Source organism: Nicotiana attenuata, chromosome 2 (genome assembly GCF_001879085.1).
Source record: "Nicotiana attenuata strain UT chromosome 2, NIATTr2, whole genome shotgun sequence".
Lineage (NCBI taxonomy): Eukaryota > Viridiplantae > Streptophyta > Magnoliopsida > Solanales > Solanaceae > Nicotiana > Nicotiana attenuata.
This window is the reverse complement of record NC_031990.1, coordinates 28,657,156-28,678,463: the sequence shown is the minus strand read 5'-3', so window position 1 is coordinate 28,678,463 and position 21,308 is coordinate 28,657,156. Positions and strand designations below refer to the sequence as shown.

Here is a 21,308-nt window from a genome sequence, read left to right as displayed (position 1 = left end):
ACTATTAATATGAGATGGAGGAAATATCTCGATTGTATTTATGTTCTCAAATACCATTATATTACATTTATTATTATATTACATTTATTACTATTATCTTCTCAATATACTAATGTTGCTATATATTTATTGATATCTGACGGAATTTGTGATATTTTATCATGAAATAAGTTAGACGACTCTTTGGACATCAATATTGATTAAGATTAAATCTATCCTATTAAAAAATTTAATTGTTTGAACTTAGATTTAAATGTTGAGTCAAACAGGAATAAAAACATTGATTCCGCCAGCGAAAACCAACTGCATAATCCTTCCTATATATACAATGCGGATTTCGAAAAGAACAAATAACCGAAAGATACCAAAGGAAATTCTTTAATTCTTCGGATAGAGAGTATAAACTTGCGAATTGATTACTCAAAATCTGGAAAAAAAAACCCTCTATCTATAATCTACCGAAAACTAGAAAAACCTTATCCAGGAAATCAGTTCAAGTTACAAAAGAAATTTAACGATGATGGTAAAGCTCAATTTTTTGAAGCTTTATGGCGCTTTTTGGGCAAGGCCGTCATCCCATTAGCGGCGCAGGATTGACAACAATATGCTTCAACGGGTTTGCAACATCACTGCCACCAGCGTGCTTGACAAACTCAGCTGGGGACAGGAAGTTACCATGACAAACACAAACTATTCTCACTTCTTCTCCCTTTTTATATCTGTATAAGAATCCGTCAACCTTCTTACCGTTTGGTCCGTCGCCCTTTGTCGAGACACAAGGCATGTTTAGCATGAAGTTTTTGAACATTTCTTTTGTTTCCTTGCTAGCATTTCCATTACATATGCTAGGTGCTTGTTCGCTTGTAGTTTCAGGTTGTGCAGCTATCGGTTTCTGTTCGTGCTCTTGCTCTGCAGACTTAACGCTACTGGGAATATTCGTCCCGGTACAGTCACTTGCCCCTGCAATAATTAGATGCAAACATGGTAAGTATCTATCAACCACATGACTTGATACAGAAAGCACAGCTTAGTTCAAATGTTAACAGCGCTAAAAACATCGTGATAGCCCTGTTAACATATAGTGTTGGACGGATCAAATTCTACTAAAACCTAGAGAAATCTAACTCCTCCCAAAGAAAACAGAGTAGCATGGAAATCAATCAGCATTAGACTTTGGTCATCACAACAGTCGATTTCCACCACTATACCAAGCAATATAACCAAGTATCAACGTTAAGTGCTCGTGTATCAAAATATTCTACGCCAAAACAGCACGTAGGATCAGCTCAAGGAATATTAGATAACAGAAAGTGAAACAAAGAAAAATGGCAGAAAAAATTTCAACAAACACCAGCAACATTGGCAGACAGTGAATTTAGGTAAACAACAGGAAAGTTCCCAAACGCGACTCCAGGTTCGGGGAGTTCTCCTGATCTTTTGAGACATTAACCAACTTATTTCCTAGATAGGAATCTGAAACCATGGAGATGCTGTCATCCATATTCTCTCTCAGTAAATTGCCTAGAGCAGATACCAGACGTTTCTTCCTGAAAATCTATGTTTACTCGCTTTCTGATGGAGAATAATAAAGATTTTTTTTTATATCTCAAACTCATTTCTTCTCACAACCTCCCAGCTTGGACTATATAGACAAAAATTTGACATGTCACTTTGAAATAAGAGCAAATATGCATATCTATAGTTGTCTACCAATTTTCTGGATACTTCTGGCTCTCTAATGGAGGTGGCAAAAACCAGATTCAAGATGCCATGCCTTTAATATTCCAATACAAAAGCAGAGTCAAGTCATACTGCACATTAAGGAGCAACTGAAGGAGCATCCGCTCTACTGCATTCTGTAATGATGACATTCTTTCAAGTCATAACTTGACCTAAATGTTAAGACACATAAGTATAACTTAGCTAGTGCTTGGACATGCATTTGATAGAAACTTGAAAAAAGAGTTTTCTGAAAAATAATTTTTGAAAGTTGAAGTTATATTTGGACACACATTTTATTTGGAGAAAAGTTAAAGTTTTGTGAATAGAAGAAAAATTTTCAACCAAAAACCGCCATAAAACCAGTTTTTGGGACCTTGAAAATTTTTGAATTTTTTTCCCAAAAACCATGATCATATCCTATAAGCAAACAATGTTTTCGATTTTTTTTTTTTGAAAAAATGAAGCCAAAATTTATGGCCAAATTTTGGAGCTTAGTCGTAGCAAATAACGAAATGCTGCATTAGCACACCTAATTGCTTCACTGGATCTAAAATAGATTTACCTTTAGAGACATACAATTTTCGTCCTTTCGAGTTCTTAAATGGGTGCCGAGGGACTATCGAAAACAACCTCTCTATAAGGTAGGGTTAAGATTTGCGTAAACACTATCATCCCCAAATCCCATTTGTGAAATTATACTAGGTTTGTTATTGTTGTTAGAGTTCTTAAATGGCTTCAAATAGCCACGTGCTAGTGGTCCAGGACACTGGACACCGATCCTCAGCTACTACCAGCCTAAGCTCAGCAATAAAAATTCACCACCATTGCTAATAAGATAAAATACTGATGAAAAGCATCTTCTCAAAGGATTCCACTGGGCAAACCAGCACAACCAAATATCTAATGGCAAAGTCAGAGGAATACACGTTAACAGAAACGGCACATAAATCCTTAACGAATACATAAACTAGACAAAATATTATGCCAAGAAAAGGTACCGCATCTAATTTGGACGAAATCAAGACATAAATTTAAGGGAAACAAGGAAGAGAAATTCAATTTCGTAATACTGTACCTTGAATGGGTTGACTCCCTAAATCAGAAATTCCTGAAGAACCACTGCCCTGTGAACCCATCGACCCTTGTGACAACGGCAACGAATTCTCATTATTACCATTAATAATATTTCCAACTGAACCCTGACCATTACTACAACCATTCCCATTTTCTTCACGATTCTCCTCCAAATCTACCGTATCTTTCACCACTCTAACATTCTGTAATTTCTCCCATCTCTTCCTTTTTGCCTCCAAACGCCTCAGCGATTGTATTTCCTTCCGTTTTCTGCACTCCTCCTCTGTTTCAACGGGTAACGAGCACGTCCTTGCTAGAGTTGCGTACGACCCAAAAGGAAATCCACGGCTATTATTACTGTCCTCACCGTTAGTGAACACAACGTTATTGATTGAAGAAGAACGTTTGAGTCTTTTAGCTCTTTCTGGGTCCACACCAAATCGGCCGTTTAATGAAAGCCCCAAGCTCAGCTCTATATCATCTTCATCCTCACGATTCTCATTGGGAGGAATTTGTTGCAATTTCCCTTTAAAGTTGTTTCCGTTCATGAATTTATGCAACAGATCTCTTGAAAAACCATTCATTTGCATTGAAAGACTCCTCTTCCCCCTATTTTCTTCAGTTTCCGCCATTTAACAAACAAAAAAACAATCCAAAAACTGCCAAATCTTCAAGACCTCAAATTGAAAACTATGATGAGACTCAAGGAAAATTCTGAAAATTTGAACAAATTTTATATTTTAACGAAGAAACAGAAACTTCTGTAGACGTGAGAGAATGTAGTTGTCGGAGTTCCCAAATTCACGGGGAAAAAGTTTCGCCGGCAATAGAGTTAAACTTCAGCCATATATGGGACCAGAACAGAGGATAAAAAAACAGAGGAAAGAGAACAACTTGAATAAAGCACGACTAGTTGATATTAATTGGCTATTTTAGTCTAGTTAATGACGAAAAGACCCTCAACAACGAAACGTAAACGCACCAGAAATCGACACGTGGTAGGCATGAAGAGTCCTCTTTACCCACGTGGTTTAGACAACCTGGTTTAAAGGGACGACACCAAACATGCGTAGTCACCATCCCTTAAGGTGTCTCTTCATTAACTGCAAACAGAAATAAGGCCTAAAAGGTAACCGATGAAACGGGCACGTGTCTGTTACTGAGCTGTTAGGATATGGATATTGGGTGCCACGTGTCGAGAAAATCTCGGATTCGTAAAAGCCGCGACGGTCTCCATCTAGAGCTTTTTCCTTTTCCTTTGTGGTCACTCACAGTCCTTACCGGGAAGGTTTTTAACGTAAATAAATACTTAGCTGCTGTTTTGGTTGACACGTGGCGAATAGATTGACCTATTGACGATACTTTTTTGAGACTGCTTCCTCTTCCAACTATTTTATTGGGAATAGCTATTGACGTGTATCACTGTCATACATGGCTGAAGTTATTGACACGTATCAGTTTTGGCAATCTTGTATTTTCTGCCACTACTGAGGCTTTAGCTAATAACGGCAAGTTTTCGTCTCTTCTTTTATTTTTCTTTCTCCTGGCATTTATACCGTAACGTGAAAAATCCAGCTGGAGCCGCTAGATGAAACATAATATTTTCCTCTTTTTTTCGGTTCCGAAACTTTTTCTATTACAACAAATGAAACTAATATTTAATTATTATTTGTAAAGATTTATACAGCTGTCATTAGAGATTACGACGCGTAGCTTAGGTCTCATTTGTTTGCACTTAATGGAGGTCTGAATCTTAATCATTTAGATCTCATACATTAATTGCGTTTGTTTTTAAAGTTTGAATCTTAATTATTCAGATCTTAATCATTAAGTGTGTTTGTTTTTTTTACTTCACAACCACTTAATGGGTCTGAATAGATCTGTATTATTAAGATCTATAACAGAGACTTAATTTCATTAAGATGCTATCACATATTCATTATTAACCGACGCCACCCCTACCATTATCAACTACCACCATGCCACCACCACTACCCCCACCACCACCACCACCACCATGCCACCATAATCCTCAATCATAGCCGCCAACATTATCGACCATCACCACCTACTATCCCCACCACTCCGACCACCATATAGCATTCTCACGCACAATCATCACTCATCCACCTCAACTACCATAACTGGTCACTCCATCACCATCAACAATCACAGACGAAACTGCCCATCAATAATAACCTACCACCACCCACCCACTACCTTCCTCAGTCATAACTGCTACCACCACCCGCCATTATTAACTATCATCACCTACCACCACCATCCTCAATCATAATTGCCACCACTACTAATCACTACTAACTACTAGCACGAACCACCATTATCAACCCAAACTACCACAAACCACCGTCTCTAGTCGGCATTCACCCGTTAGACATCACCACCAACAACTATCATATTTTAAAAAACTATATATTTTATTGATAGAATATTAGATTAGTTAGTATTTCATTTGAATTTTATGTTTATTAATTTTTAAATAAAGATAAATTTTATACATTCAGATGTTAAAAATCAAACAGTTTTAATTATTTCTATTCAGATCTTAATACACATCTTAATATATTCAGATGTGTATTCAGATTCAGACGTCTTAATCTTAATACACATCTTGATATTCAGATGTGTATTTAGATTCAGACGTCTTAATCTTAATAAAAATAAATGAGGCCTTAGAGTCAGCTAAAGGAATTCAAATCGAACTCCATTTGTAAAACAGTTATTTTACGTAAATAAGGGAAGAAATTTTTTTTGTTTTATATAAATTGTTATGTTAAGTCTTTTTTGACATGAGAACATTTCTAGTAATGCGATTATATAAGTCAAAAATTATTTAATATCACAAGTTTTAATTCAAATTGTGACATTCGTGACACCGGAAATTTCTTATAATAACTGATAGAATTTAAAGGTCCATCAAACTCTAGGTTCAATAAAACACACACACTGCAGTAAGTAAATGACAAGAGCAGTTTTACGTGAAAAATTTCCAGCTCAACGGGATTAAAAATCACGACCTATCCTTGTAGGATTTCAACTTCACTACTGAGCAACTTTCAGATTACAACCTATGCAACCTAGAAATTAACCTCTTAATCTCTCACTAACTTGTAATACTCTATTACAAGCCACTTTGTAATAACTCTATTACAAAGACTTTACGACTCGACTAACTCTAGCCAAGACTCAAACACAAGGGTTTAAGATTTACAAACGGTTTCCTACAGAATACTTCTAAACAAGCTAAGCTGGAATTACAATTGAAGAACTATTACAAAGTTACAACTCAACTAAGGACATACAATGACTTGATGCGGGGAACTGGTCCGTAGTAGTGTTGTTCTTTGTTCTTGATGTACTTGAGAATTGTTTGCCTGATGATCAATGACCGTGGGAGTGCTTAAGTAAATTCTCTAGGTGTTCAAGTGATTTGTTTTACCTTCCTTGATGTTAATAATACATTTGTGACATCATTTGGGATGATGTAAGCAAACCCCTCATAAAGTTGATCGTTGCGCTGTTTCTGCACTGTAGCGTGTGTAGGCAGCAACTTTGCAACTGGGGCAGTTGACTTGTGCTGTTTCCTCGGGAAATGATAGCAATCTGTTCCCTCTGACTTTGTGGAGTTGAAGCATATCCCAAGCTGGAACCTTTTGATCTTAAGGTCTTGAGAATATGTAACAAGTTGCTTATCTGGTCTTGACAGTAAGTTTGTTAGATTATCAAAATATAAAACAAGGTACTTGTAACATAATTTTTCCTTTTTTGATGATGACAAATTTATAATTGAAAATCCCAAAAAGACCCACACAAAACCAGACTGTGAACCAGAAAGACTTAAGACAGTGAACCAGAAAGACCTTAAGTTTCCCCCTGAATCTGTATTCCCCCTTAATCAGTGCACATTGTTCAATTATGCACATTATTCTTTCCCCTTTTGGCATCATAAAAAGAATAGCAACAAGCATATAGTAAAAAGAAGTCTAGCTTGAGTTAACTCATGCCATTTGTGTACACACAACATGACTAAGAACAAAGCAAAAAGACAAGGCATACACAACAAAAAGGGAAAAGCTTGCATTAACATAATTTGAATTTTTCAACAGGAGTAGAGTCAATGTTACTACCGCCATCAATAATTTTGAACAACAAAAAAAATACCGTAAACATCATCATAATAACTGACACTGAGGGACTTGACCACAAACTAGATCATAATAAACCAACACTAAAGACTTGACACTGAAGGGACACTGTTTAGAGAGCACTAGAGGATAGGGCTTGGATGTAGAGGCAAGGGTTTGGAGGACTAAATCAAATTGAGCAACCGCTGACATTGCTCGTTGAGCAGTCTCTCTTTTAGGTCCTCCACTTGTTTCCTGAGCTCAATATTATCTTTTGTCAGACGAGCAACCTCTTCGCTTTGAGAGCTGCTGCAACCAGGTGCCTACTGCAGTTGACTTAACTAAGTCTAAAGGATAGCATTCCTTGCTTTCAATTGCCTAATCTCCACAGTAGCCTGTTCTGAGCATTGATCAACTAAGATATGGTAGAAGTGCTTCCAACCCCTCCAACTTTCTCTATACACTCACATTCTTCAAGAGTAGCTTTGGAGAAAGTTTGCTTCTTGGTGCCCACTTTAGCTTGTCCCTGAGGAACCTTGAAGTGCTTAAAGACCTTGGTGAGAAGGAACCCATACGACAACCCATGATTACCACATTTAAAGTCTGCCACTTTGTTCATGTGCTCTATCATGATCCCAGGCAGATTGATGGTAGTGACGTAGTCCAGTGCTTTCATGAGGAACAGGTCTGCACGAGAGGTGATAGATCTTTTCTCAGCTCGAGGAAGCAATACCTTGTACACCATCTCAAATAGCGGTTGGTATATAGGAAGGAGGGCCTTCTTCCGAACCTGTTCCCTTTGCTGAACTGCTCTATCCTTTAAGATGGCGTTTCTGAAGTTTTGAGAAAAGGATCCATGAACACTAGATAGCCCTTCAGCAGGCACACCAAGAATGGAACTCAATAGAGCAGAGTCCATTACCATATCAACTCCATTCACCAACACACAGATGTGATCATCCTCAACTTTGAATAGGTCAGCATAGAAACTTTGAACTTCCTCCCCATACACCATTGGAGCATCATTTGTGAACAAATGTGTCCACTGTTGGAACTCACATATCTCAACCACCTGTCTCATACCAGCATCCTCCAAGATATCAAGGGCAAATGTGCGGCCCTATAGCACCTTTTGACTTCTCAATCTCTCTTTCCCAACACTCCTTGGATCACCAACTCTGGCCTTCTTTGAGAAACCAGGTTCCTCGTCAGTATCAGTTTTCTCTTAGCAAACTTGCGAACATTCTTCCTTTTTACATCAGACTTCACAGATTTTTCACCCAATTCTTCCATTGCATTTTCACTAAAGACAAAATCATCGGATTTGTTATGATTTTCAGTAGACGCAGAAGATCCCCCTTTTGGATTGGGGAGAACATGCTTTTGTGAGAGCTTTCTAGTCAAGGAACCAGGTTCCTCGGCTTCTTCCTCATCCACATTCACAACAGGCACTGACTTCTCACTCACAGCTTTCCCGTCTTTCACCAACTTTCTTCTTCTTGACTTAACTTGGCTATTCTTAAGAGCAGACTCAAGAGCCTCATTCCTTTGCAACCTAGTAGTGGGTCGCTTAGGAGTAGACTCTTGAGCAGCCATTGGTCTACGCTTAGTCAAGCTTGCTATTGGCAAATCATCAAAATCTTCTTCACTATCCCCTTTTTTCTTCACTGGATACAGATTTTGCCTCAGCCACCACCACACACAAAGGCTCATCACCAAAATGAGGTGAGGGAGCAGGGTCAATACCGACCTGGGGCTCTGGAGAGGACCCTTGAGTTGGATCCTCCTGGGAGGGATCAGGTCTCTCATTTGGTACACTAGTAGTATTGTCCTGTGCCGATTGTTCAATAAGCACAAACTCTCTACCCTCTTCCACAGTCTTAGACTCTTCCCTTTGAGTCTTAAATCCATCCTCACTTCCTTCTAAAAAAACCTTCATTAGCTATGACAACATGTTCTCTATTGCTTCTTTCTCTTGTATACCCATAGAAAACTCAGTAGATGAAGGAGTGTTACCTGTGGAAACAAGATCAGGAGCAGTCTTTGTTGAGTCAAACTTCTCGAAACCATCAGTTTGATCCCTTCGTCCATAATAGAACTTGAAATTTCCTGATTTACTTCTTTATCATCAGTACTTTGTTCATCCCCTTTTTTCGGCGAAATAGGAGGAGAACTCGGGGCTACAAACTTTTTAGGAGTCGAGATTTTGTGACTCCTATGAGAAACGGAACTCGATTGGCGAGGAGAGGAGACAGACTGTGGGGGAGACTCTGCCCTAGGGTTTTGGCTAGTGGTGGTGTTGAGGGAGGAGTCTAATATCGATGTTCCAATAGCCGAGGACTCAATGGGGGTGTCACTAGGGACACATGAGGTTTCGTGATTTTCAACCGTGGAAAGGAGTGATGAGTTGAGAAGAAGATATAGGTAGTTTGGAAGAGAAAAAGAAGAGGGAAGTTTTTAGCGTTTGATGTGAGGAGATTTGACAGTGATGGATGCATTTAAGATTGATGAGGGACCGGTTAGGAAAAGGCACCGGTTTTGGGAGTCGGGTCGATTTCTAATGGGTGAGACGTTTGGGTTCAAGAGGCGGAAAGAAAAGAAATTGACACACTGATAATGTGGCACTTGTTTTAACCGTTAAACATTGTGCATGAGAGAACAGAGAAGCTACTAACTTGTGTCAGGAGAACCAGGTTCCCTGACTAATCTTGCATCTATAAGCACCGGATCAACTGCCTATTTTCTCTGTGATCATCATTCGTGTCTACCTGTAGCGGTATAGAGGTGAGTTAGACTTTTCCAAAAAACACTTTTTAGCTAATTTTACCTGAACAGTTCTTTCATAGCCAATCATCGAGGGACGGGGTTCTCAATTGGGTTTTATTGACCCCAATGCCAGGCGATTTTTCTCAAAGTGTTCTCTGCTCAGGGCTTTGGTAAGTATATCTGTAATTTGATTTTCAGTGCTGCAGAATTTCATGCATATAAGCCCTTTTTCAACATTGTCTCTGAGAAAATGATGACGTACATCAATGTGTTTGGTCCTCTTATGTTGAACTGGATTTTTTGCCATTTTAAGTGCACTTGTATTATCACACAAGAGAGACACACAATCTGAGAACACTCCAAAGTCTTCTAGCTGCTGCTTGATCCACAACAATTGAACATAGCAAGAAGCAGCTTCTACATATTCTGCTTATGCTTCTGCTTCTACCCCATGATATTAGACAAGAACCCAGGAAATGTGCCATTATGGACGTGCTTTTCCTGTCTACCAGATATCCTGCATAATAAACGTCAGCATACCCAATAAGATCAAAGCTGTTACCTGAGGGATAGTAGAGAACCACGTCCTGCGTTCATATGAGATATCTCAACATACTCTTGGCAGCCTTCAGATGAGATTTCTTTGAATCGGATTGAAACGTTGCACAAAGACCCACGCTGAAAACAATGTCTGGTCTGCTTGTAGTGAGATATTGAAGTGACCCTATGATCCCTCTATACATGTTCTGATTTACAGGGGAACCAGGCTCATCCATGTCTAGATGGGTAGCTGTGGCAATAGGAGTATCAATGACTCTTGATGCTTCCATGTCAAACCTTTTCAGCAGCTCCTTGATGTACTTCTGTTGGCTTACCAATGTTCCCTTCTGAGATTGCTTCACTTGAAGTCCTAGGAAGAAATTTAATTCTCCCATCATACTCATCTCGAACTCACTCCCCATGAGTTTTGCAAATTCTTCACAAAGAGAGTCAGTTGTGGCTCCAAAATGATATCATCAACATATACCTGAACAATGAATAGGTTCCTCCCTCGTTTCTTCAGAAAAAGAATGTTATCAATTTTCCCTCTTGGAAAGCCATTTTCTAGAAGGAATTTTGACAACCTTTTATACCAAGCCCAGGGAGCCTGCTTTAGCCAATACAATGCCTTGTCCAGTTTGAACACAAGCTCAAGATGCTCGTGACACTCAAATCCAGGAGGCTGCTTGACATAGACTTCTTCTTTCAGATAGCCGTTTAGAAATGCACTTTTGACATCCTTTTGGAACAGTGTGAGCTCCATATGAGATGCAAAGGCAATAAGAATTTTAATAGCTTTCATTCAAGCTACTGGAGCAGATGTTTCATCATAATCGATCCCTTCTTCCTGATTGTAGCCTTGAACTACAAGCCTTGCCTTGTTCCTTATTGTATTTTCAAACTCGTCAAGTTTATTCCTGAATACCCACCTGGTTCCTATGGTAGATCGATCTGCAGGTCGAGGGACCAGGTGCTATACCTTGTTTCTTTCAAATTGATGCAGTTACTCCTCCATGGTTGTGATCCAGTCTGCATCTTTCAACGCTTCTTTGATATGTTTGGGCTCTATTTTTTAAATATATACTGAAAAGGCAAGTGAGTTTCCTGCCTTTGATTTGGTTTGAACTCCTGAGTCAAGAGGGGTGATTATGTTGTTAAGAGGATGTGAGCTTTTGTGCTTCCAATTTGGTACCTGAATCTCATTTGTAGAGGGCCGAGGTATGTATGACTGAGGTTCTTGGGCGCTTCTTACTTCAGCAAGTGGAGTACCTTGGACTGTATTAACAACTCTATTTTCAGCTTCAGTTGGTGTTATCATAGGACTAGGTTCCTCTCCAATAGATGGAGGTGCACTTGTATCGTCTTCACCGGATTCCATTACATGACTCATCATGTCTGCTTTTCCATTTGCCATGTCAATAACTTCTCCGGGAACAGATAAGGGTTCTCCATCTTGATCAACATGTCTGTCTTTCTCACAGGAGAGGTGAGATTCATCAAAGATCACATGTATACTTTCCTCAACACATTGAGTCCTTTTGTTATACACTTTGTAAGCTTTGCTTTGAAATGAGTATCCCAGAAAGAATCCTTCATCGCTTTTGGCATCGAATTTTCCAAGGGCTTCCTTTTTATTGTTGAGAAAAAAGCATTTACACCCAAAAGTCCTTAGATGTGTCAGTTTGGGCTTCCTTCCATTCATCAATTCACATGGATTTTTGTTCAGAAGGGACCTGATCATGCACCTGTCACCAAGTAGCAAGCAGTGTTGACAACTTCTGCCTAGAAATTTTTTGCGATCCCACTGTCAATGAACATTATTCTTGCCATGTCTTCAAGAGTTCTATTCTTCCTCTCTACAACACCATTTTTTTGAGGTGTTCTTGGAGCTTGCAAATTGTGAGTGATACCATTTTCAGTATAGAACTCATCAAATTTGGCATTGTCAAACTCTGTCCCATGATCAGACCTGATGCAGGCTACCTTATAACCCATGTTCACTTGGATCTTTTTGATAAATACAGCAAACACTTCAAGGTTTCATCCTTGGTTTTGAGAAACAAGGTCCAAGTGAATTTGGATTAGTCATCAACTATCACAAATATGTACTTCTTTCCTCCTCTGTTTGGCACTCTCATAGGTCCACATAGATCCATGTGAAGGAGATCAAGTGGCCTTGAGGTACTGACTTTCTTTTTGGGCTTGAATGGGGATCAAACTTGCTTGCCTTTTACACATGCGTCACACACTTTGTGATCCTTGAAGCTTGACTTGGGCAGACCACGAACCAGGTTCTTCCGGACCAATTTGTTCAGCAATGTGAAACTTGCATGACCTAGCCTCCTATGCCATAGTTCAACATCATCATCTACGACGCTTAGACAACTGAGATCACCATTCTGCAGAGACTCAAAATCAGCAACATAGATATTCTTGTATCTTTTTGCTACTAGCGCAACCTCATCAGTCACTAGGTTTGTGACTGTACAAATTTTTGACACAAATTCCACCCTGTTTCCCTTGTCACAGCTCTGGAAACACTTAGCAAGATGTACTTCAACCCGTTCACGTAGTACACATTTTTGATTGAGTGTGAGAGAGATTTCTCAATCTTTCCAACTCTTTGAATGTATCCTTTCTTTCCATTTTCAAAGGATACACTTCCTCCTTCTAGGGCCTTAAGTGAAAGGAAATTATTTTTACTTCCAGTCATATGCTTTGAGCAGCCACTATTCGTGTACCATTGTAGGTTGCTTCCTTTCACTATTCCCTGCACAAGAAAATCAGGAGTTAGACTTAGGAACCCAAACTAGTTTGGGTGCCTTGTAATGAGGAAATGGGTGAATGAGGGATCTTATGGTCCATGCAGGCATCATGCGTTTTTTATATGAGGGACCAGGTTCTCTACCGGTAGTTACTTATTCAGCAAAAGATTTATTTTTCTACTGTGACTGAAATCTGGCCTTACAGTTTTCTTTAAAGTACCCATTGTTACCGCCGTGAGTGCACAACCTACTGTCCAATACAGTAACGTACTTGCTATGAGGGTTGTAGAAAATCTTTTCCCTTTGAAACCCAATCCCCTACCTGTTTCCATCATTGTTGGTGTACATGGCAGTAATAGCATCTGAGGACTAGGTCCATTTGAGTGACTTTTCAAGATCACTCTTCACTTTGCCTAGTTCTTCCTGAAGTTGTTTGTTTTTCTCAAGCTCAGCACACAAACTAGATTATGCTGAATTTAACTCACTTTCAAGATTAATGTGTGCCTCGCTTGCAACTTCCTTTCCCTTTTGAGAATTTTCAGGCCTACTCTCCATTTTAAGTTCCCCAATTGTTTCCTTCAAGTCCACTACCACCACTAATAGGTCATCTCTCTCATGCTCAAGGTTGGTAATTCTCTCAGGTAAGACTTATTTTTCCCTTTTTATACACTCAATGGTCTCTTTTAGGTGTACCACAACAACCATTAGATCATCTCTTTCATGTTCTATATTTGCAATTTTTTCAGCTAAGACATCCTTCTCTTTCTTTAGGTTCTTAATTGTTTCCTTTAAATCAACTACAACGACTACTAGGTCATCTCTGGTTTGTTATGCTTCTCCCAACTCCACAGTTAAAGCATCTTTATCATTTATAAGACTGTGATAAGTATCAATTAACACATTTGCCAATGACATGAGTTTTTTAGGAGAATAAGATTTCAGATTTCTCTGAACATCCCGAAAATTTACCTCATCATCGTCGTCATCTTCATCATCATCAGACTGAGCCATCAAGGCAAAGATTGAATCACACTCAGTTGCTTCACTTTCCACTGCCATCATTGAACTATCACCATGATCATTTTCTTCTTCAGATTCGCTGGAGGGGTCTCCCCATGCAGCAAGAGCTTGCTTTATAATATTGTCAGCGGCATTCGTTCTCTTGAAGCGTTTATCAGGAACTGGGTTCCTCTTAGCTGCTTTGTCAAAGTTGTTTTCGTACTGATCTTGCTTTAGGAGAGGGCAATCCTTTATGAAGTGTCCTGGCTTGCCACATTTATGACAAAGGTCATAATATTTCGGCTTGCTAGAATTTCCCCTTTTCTGAATGCCTCCATTCCTACGAACCATCTTCTGGAATCTTCTTGTCAAGTAAGCCATATCACCATCCTCACCACTTGAATCATTGTTGTTCGTTTAGGACCAGGTTCTTCTCCCTCTTGGGCTCTCTTCTTTCATTGTCCTTCTTCTCCTCCTCCTCCTCCTCATATCATATGTTTTCAGATTGCCGACAAGCTCATCAATGGTTAGCTCTTGCAAGTCCTTCGCCTATGTAATAGTGTTCACTTTGCTTTCCCAAGAACTGGGCAGAACACTAAGAATTTTTCTGACAAGCTTGTTTCTTGGAATGATTTCACCAAGAGAGTGAAGCTCGTTGATGATAGAGGTGAACCGAGCATGCATATCTTGGATGGATTCATTCATCATCTTTCATCCTGGAGAGCTCGTATTCAGTTATGAGCATGTCGATCTTGGATTTCTACTCCTGTGTTGTTCCTTCATGAGCTGTCTGAGGGGCTTCCCAAATTTCCTTGGCTGATTGACATGCTGATATCCTGTTGTATTCGTCAGGATCAATGCCACAAACAAGAATTTTCTTTGCACAAAAATTCTTTTCTAATGCCTTTCGATAAGCGTCATTGAATTCCTTCCTTGTCTTGGGAATGGCTACAGCTGGGTCGCCAAGATTCTTGGTAGGAACAAAAGGTCCATCACAGATAACATCCCATAGCTCTGAATCTTCAGCCATGATGAAGTCGTGAATTCTAGTCTTCCACCATCCATAATATTGTCTATTGAACCTTGGTGGTCTGTAAGTAGACTGGCCTTCTTCGAATTTTGGCGGAGCAGTCATGAGGATCCTTTATAGGTGTTAACCTGATAGAAAGAATCTGCTCTGATACCAATTGATAGAATTTAAGGGTCCACCAAACTCTATAGAGAACGAGGTTTTCTATGAGTTTCAATAAAACGCACGCACACTGCAGTAAGTAAAGGGCAAGAGGAGTTTTACGTGGAAAATTTCCAGCTCAACGGGATTAAAAACCACGACCTACCCTTGTAGGATTGCAACTTCACTACTGAGCAGCTTTCAGATTACAACCTATGCAACCTAGGAATTAACCTCTCACTAACTTGTAATACTCTATTACAAGGCACTTTGTAATAACTCTATTACAAAGACTGTACAACTTGACTAACTCTAGCCAAGACTCAAACACAAGGGGGTTTAAGATTTTACAAAGAGTTTCTTACAGAATACTTCTAAACAAGCTAAGTAGGAATTACAATTGAAGAACTATTACTAAGATCTTCAAAACATAAAACAAGGTACTTGTAACCTATCAAAAATGATACTAAAAAATTGTTGTATTTTTGAATAATAACAAGTCACATATCTTCCAACATGTAAACACCAACTCAAGTTCAAATTGGAACATACCCATTGCTTTTTCAGAAAACAATTAAAAACCAAGTAGTAGTTTGCTAATTCAACCACTTTCTAGTGCATAGTGCCTAGATTGTAATTTTTATAGTAATAGCATATAAAAAAATAATTTTGGTGCGCTAATCTCCCGCTATGCGCAGGGTCCGAGGAAGGGCTGGACCACAAGGGTTTATTGTACGCAACCTTACTCTGCATTTCTGTAAGAGACTATTTTCACGATTCGAACCCGTAACCTCCTAATTACATAGCATCAACTTTATGAATTGCGTCAAGACTTCTTTTTGATGGTGCTAATTGAATATTATAATCTTTATTCTTCAATAAGAAACAATATGTGACGCTTCATTCGAATTCGTAAAACACCTCCACAAACTTTAGGTTAGTCAAAACCTTATCTTTTGCTAATTTATTTCCACATGGTCTTTAAAATATTACAATAGTTGAAAGAAAGACAACGTTGTCGAAAGTTATGTGAATGTTGATGCGCAAAAACTTGTGTTTGATAATTGAGAATAATGTAGTGCAAGAAATGATGCTTTTACATATGTTGTAGTACAAGAAAAGAAATGATAGCCAATAGCCAATGTGAGAGAGGGGGCAGAGGGACAAAGGATTATGATACATACAATGAATAGGAACCACAGAACAAAAAAGTTGTTTTAGTGGCTCCGTCACATGAGCCAAGTGGGTCGATTAGACTATTTATTTTTCACCAGCAACTTAGATCCATCACCACCGGCATGACAGACAACGTTGTTTTCATTCAAAATTGGTTTTCTTTCTTTCTTTCTTTCTTTCACTTAGTAAATGTTTGATTTCTTTGCAACTTGCTCTTGGTCGGTACTACTTTAAAGCAACTTGCTACCAATTATGTCAATTCCGAAAAGACGGATAAACAATATGTATTTTCTAAGCATTTTGCTAAATTTATATTAGTGTTCGTACCTATCTTGTGTGTCCTCAATAATGCTTGCCCTAGTTTTGTTGGTGTGAACTTTATAGCATATAGTTCACAATTTTTCTTTTTAAAAGGATTAATGTGTTAGGATCGAAATAATCAGGTGTCATGTGGAAGCTAATAAAGTAAACCTTGAACGACGATAAATCAGATAACAAAAGAAAAATATATCAAAAGAGACATAAATATTTAATGTGATTTGGTCAATTGACGTACATCCATGGGCGAAGATAAGCAATTCACTATATAAAAGAAAATACAAAATATCGAGATAACAAACTCACAAAGAGGCAAACACAAGTGGCATGCTAATACGTGTCCCGAAATTCTCCTCCTAAACAAGACTCTCAAACTTCATATTGCTACATTGTGGATGCTGCTGAATGAGAAGAAAGGATCCTCAATTTATAGAAGTTCAAACTTTTTCGTCCAAGAAAAAAACCAGCCAAATATTAGATTTATAATTTCCTTTTGGGAAAAGAAAAAAAATTCAGTTATGGTACACATATTCCTTTCTTTCCTTCAAGAGATAGGAAAAAGAAATATGATAAGAAAATCAGGACAAACACCTAACACAAGAAAACTAGTTGATTTCGACAAGATTATCATTGAACTTTAAGAATGCCTTGTTTTAAAACTAAGTACTAAGCTCTCGTTTGGACATAGATTTTGGCCATTTTTTCATATTTTTTTTTGAAAATATTATTTGTTCATGAAATTTAATTAGTTTTTGGAAAAAAATTGAAGAAAAACTTTAAAGTTCCAAAAACTAGTTTGGCCCAGTTTTAAGGGAAATTTTTTCTTTCACGTACAAAAATTTAACTTTTTTCCAAATAAAATGTATGTCCAGATACAACTTTAACTTTAAAAAAAGAAAAAAATCAATACAACTTGAATTTTTTTTTTTTCAAGTTCAAATAAATTTAAATCCAAATGCTAGCTGTGATTATTGAATCCAGGAATAGTAGTTAGATAGTGGTTGGTATCTTTAGATAAAAGAAAAGAAGAAAAAAGGGTTCAAAATTGAGCTGGATAAATTGAAAACAAAGCTACACACGAGTAAAAGGAATATGATTATGGGAAGGGAAAGTGGTCCAAAAAGAATCTCCCAAAAATACGCTAAGGATAAAAATCAAGAAGGAGATCTATAGTGGACCCCCCAAAAGGACTGCAACTTGTGATTTTCAATCAATTGTTGGGCATTTACACGTGGAGGTTGGAGTATACGTGTCGTTAAATAATTAGCTGCTAACAGCTAGACCAGTAGCAAGTTGCTGAAGGCGACGTGGCTAGTGGAAAAAGTGCTCGCGAGTCGCATCACACACAAGTCTTGTCAGATAAAGATATAAATATTGCAACTTGCTCGGGTCGGGTATTCTATAATCCACAAGCCAGTACAATTTTTTCGTGCTACCTTATCCCAGTTCGACACGTGTCCATTTTGTTAATTCTTTTTTGTGCAACTTGACAATATTTTTTTACTGTAATTTCTCACCTATTCGTTTAATATGTATAAAGATATAAATACATATAGCAACTTGTCAATTTTTTTATTGTCCAGTTTGACAATTTTCGTTGTGTTTTCTTCTCTCTGTTTATTAATTATTCTTTCACCTGTTTAATTTTATATCAATGTTTAATTAAAACCTGAAAAATGAACGACGTGGCTAGTGGAAAAAGTGATGCGTCACACATGCTTTATTTTTTTGTCTAACAGGTCTTGTCATGTCAGATGTGATGAAGATTTATATACAGCAACTTGCTAGATTCGGGCAGTTCTACATTCCTTAGTCATACAATAGCTGTGTGCTACCTCATCTCAACTTGAGACGTTTCCAACTTCACAATGTTTTTGTACTGTTTGGCAGTTAGTTTTTTTATTGTGAATTTTTCTATTTTCCTGCTGAAAACTTCCTCTCCTTACGACGGGATTGTTACACGAATAATCGATCATATTTAATATTTACTTAATTTAGTTAATATAGGCCATATATATATATATATATATATATATATATATATATATATATATATATATATATATATATATATATATATATATATATATATATATATATATATATATATATCGGTTATTTTTAATTTAAAAATTTAGGTAAAAGGCTATTTGAATTAATTCCTTGTTCACAATACCGAGTAGGGGTGTGCATTCGATTTATCGATACGATTTTGACCCTTATCGATAATTACTTATCGATTATCGATTTGTACATATGCTTATCGTTATCGTTTCAATAAGGTTTCGATTTTTTCGATTTTGATTTATCGATTTTGGGGGCTTATCGATTCGGTTATCGATTACACCAATAAGAAAATTTGCGGGATTCCACGAAAAGTATATCGCTATAAACGCGCCTAACTAATATGGACAAAAAGAAGCTAAAATAAGACGAACACCATTTATAATATAAAAATTGTGTCAACAAGCACATGCAACAAAACTAAAGTAAGGGATCAAATGTATGTCACCAACACTCCAGCGGTATAAAAAAAACAAAACAAAACAAAACACATCATCATGGCTAATTCTGTTTTCCATTAATTTGAACTTCATTCCCTTGATCTTTAAATATGATCATTCCTTAAATGTGGTAGAGGAAATAATAGGGTAAGGGACTTAGGGTAAAGGAAAGGGTATATATTAGGAAAAATAATATTGTATAGCCGCTTTCAAAATAGTAGCGGAATATATATACATTCTGTATGTTATATTAATCTACACAAATAGGTAATTATTCTTTTAACAAGTATCTACAGTCTAGGGGGTGCATTCGATTTATCGATTCGATTTTGACCCTTATCGATAATTACTTATCGATTATCGGTTTGTACATATGCTTATCGTTATCGTTTCAATAATGTTTCGATTTTTTCGATTTCGATAACAAATAATCGATTCGATTTATCGATAAACCGATTCGAATGCACACCCCTAATACCGAGTACGCTTAAATTGATAGTCAATGCACTACACCGCCACTAGCTGATAAAATACACTAGTATTGTCAGTGGCAAAGCACAATATAGCACACCCCCTCAAAAAAAAAAAAAAAAAAAAAAGAGAACTAGAGAAGTAAAAGGATATCATATTTTACACAATAGTTGGGAATAGGTTTGGTAGACAATTATTATTATTATTATTATTATTATTATTATTATTATTATTATTATTATTATTATTATTAGTTTTACTTGAATTTTATTTTTTTTAAGTAATGATGATAATATGAGTTAAACTTAATGAAAGGAATGAGGATTCATACAGCCGGCCACAAGTTATTCACGATTGAGGCATAGTTGTTATTGTTGATAGAGTCTGGCAGAGGCAGACCTACATGGGGACTAAATTGGTCACCAGAACCCGTTAGCGTCGGGCAAAAATTATGTATATATAATATGTATATACAACAAGGACCCCTTAAATAATTTTGATTTGCCCCCCAAACACAAGAGAAGAACTGTGATAAAATCTTAGCTAAGGGAAAAAGAGTACAACGCGTATTTCCTCCCCCTGATGAAAACATCACTTTATTCTTCGGAGACGATGAATTCCAAGCTTGTATAACAACTTCTCTAATATTGAGATCCGCAATGCCTGTGAAGAAGTTTGTCAAATTATCACTTGAACAAATTTGTTGAAGAACTTTGGTGAATGTGCTTTATTTTGTCTCCTTCGATAGTCCTTCTTTCAATTGAGCTATGCATGCAATATCATCTTCAGTGTAATTGGAACCTTGTTGAATATCACAATATGGCATTACCCTCATATACAAATAGATTGTTTCAAGAACGAATTTAAGAAAATGCCTGCATTTCCATAACCAACAAAACCTTGACAATAATTGTTAGAATAAACAAATCTATATCAAAGATTCCTTTTGCAATATTACACTAATCGTATTTCAATATACATAGGAGTAAAAGTATATCTCGCTAAAATATTGTTATACTTATGGTTCTAGCAAGATACATTAGTGCACCAGTTGCAATAGACACAAAAATAAATAATGTACACCATGATTACTCTAATCCACATAAGGATCTGCTGAAACTTTATATTTCAAAACAATTTAAATCCTTTAAGGATTTTTATTATACACATATCAACTTTTTCATGTACTGCCAAATTAAAACCTGAAAAGGATTTCATCCACCATAGGAGAACATATCTCCATATAACTAATGTCGGAATATTTATGAAAACTCTTGTGCTACAAGTCGTCTTTATGTCTATCGACTTGATTTTTTATTTCATTTCAGGTGTGGGGACTATCCGTCCAACTTCACATTTTCAGGTGAAGTCAATTTTCATTGCGTATTTTTCATTTGGCCAATCATTTATCTGTTCAAATTTCATGACACATTTGAGCTCAAGATCCTCGTCAATATTAATAATATTGAACGCTACATTATATCAACAATATCGTCGACGATCATTTTACATCGGTTCCATCATCACTCAATAAAGACATAATTTATCGAGATCTCATTATTTTCAGGTACCTGAGCCTCTCCCATGAGGTCTTATGTAGTGTTATGTCATGGTGCTCTTATATAGCACTTGCCTCCTTATTATGACCATCTTGAAC

General features: G+C 37.3%; 1 protein-coding gene across 1 annotated transcript; it reads right to left on the bottom strand.

Moving 5' to 3' along the window:
- On the bottom strand, positions 293-3,836 carry LOC109206150 (ninja-family protein AFP3-like). The gene is made up of 2 exons (XM_019368938.1): positions 2,798-3,836; positions 293-960 (listed from the first exon to the last, which is right to left on the bottom strand). The coding sequence occupies exons 1-2, from the start codon at positions 3,426-3,428 to the stop codon at positions 572-574; spliced, it is 1,020 nt and encodes a 339-aa protein (XP_019224483.1). The 5' UTR covers positions 3,429-3,836; the 3' UTR covers positions 293-571.

What these genes read in the sequence shown, in the direction of transcription:
- LOC109206150 (XM_019368938.1), bottom strand. Translation starts at nt 3,428, where the DNA reads ATGGCGGAAACTGAAGAAAATAGGGGGAAGAGGAGTCTTTCAATGCAA. An exon ending in AGGGAGTCAACCCATTCAAG is followed by an intron (nt 961 to 2,797) that starts GTACAGTATTAC and finishes TAATTATTGCAG; the next exon opens with GGGCAAGTGACTGTACCGGG.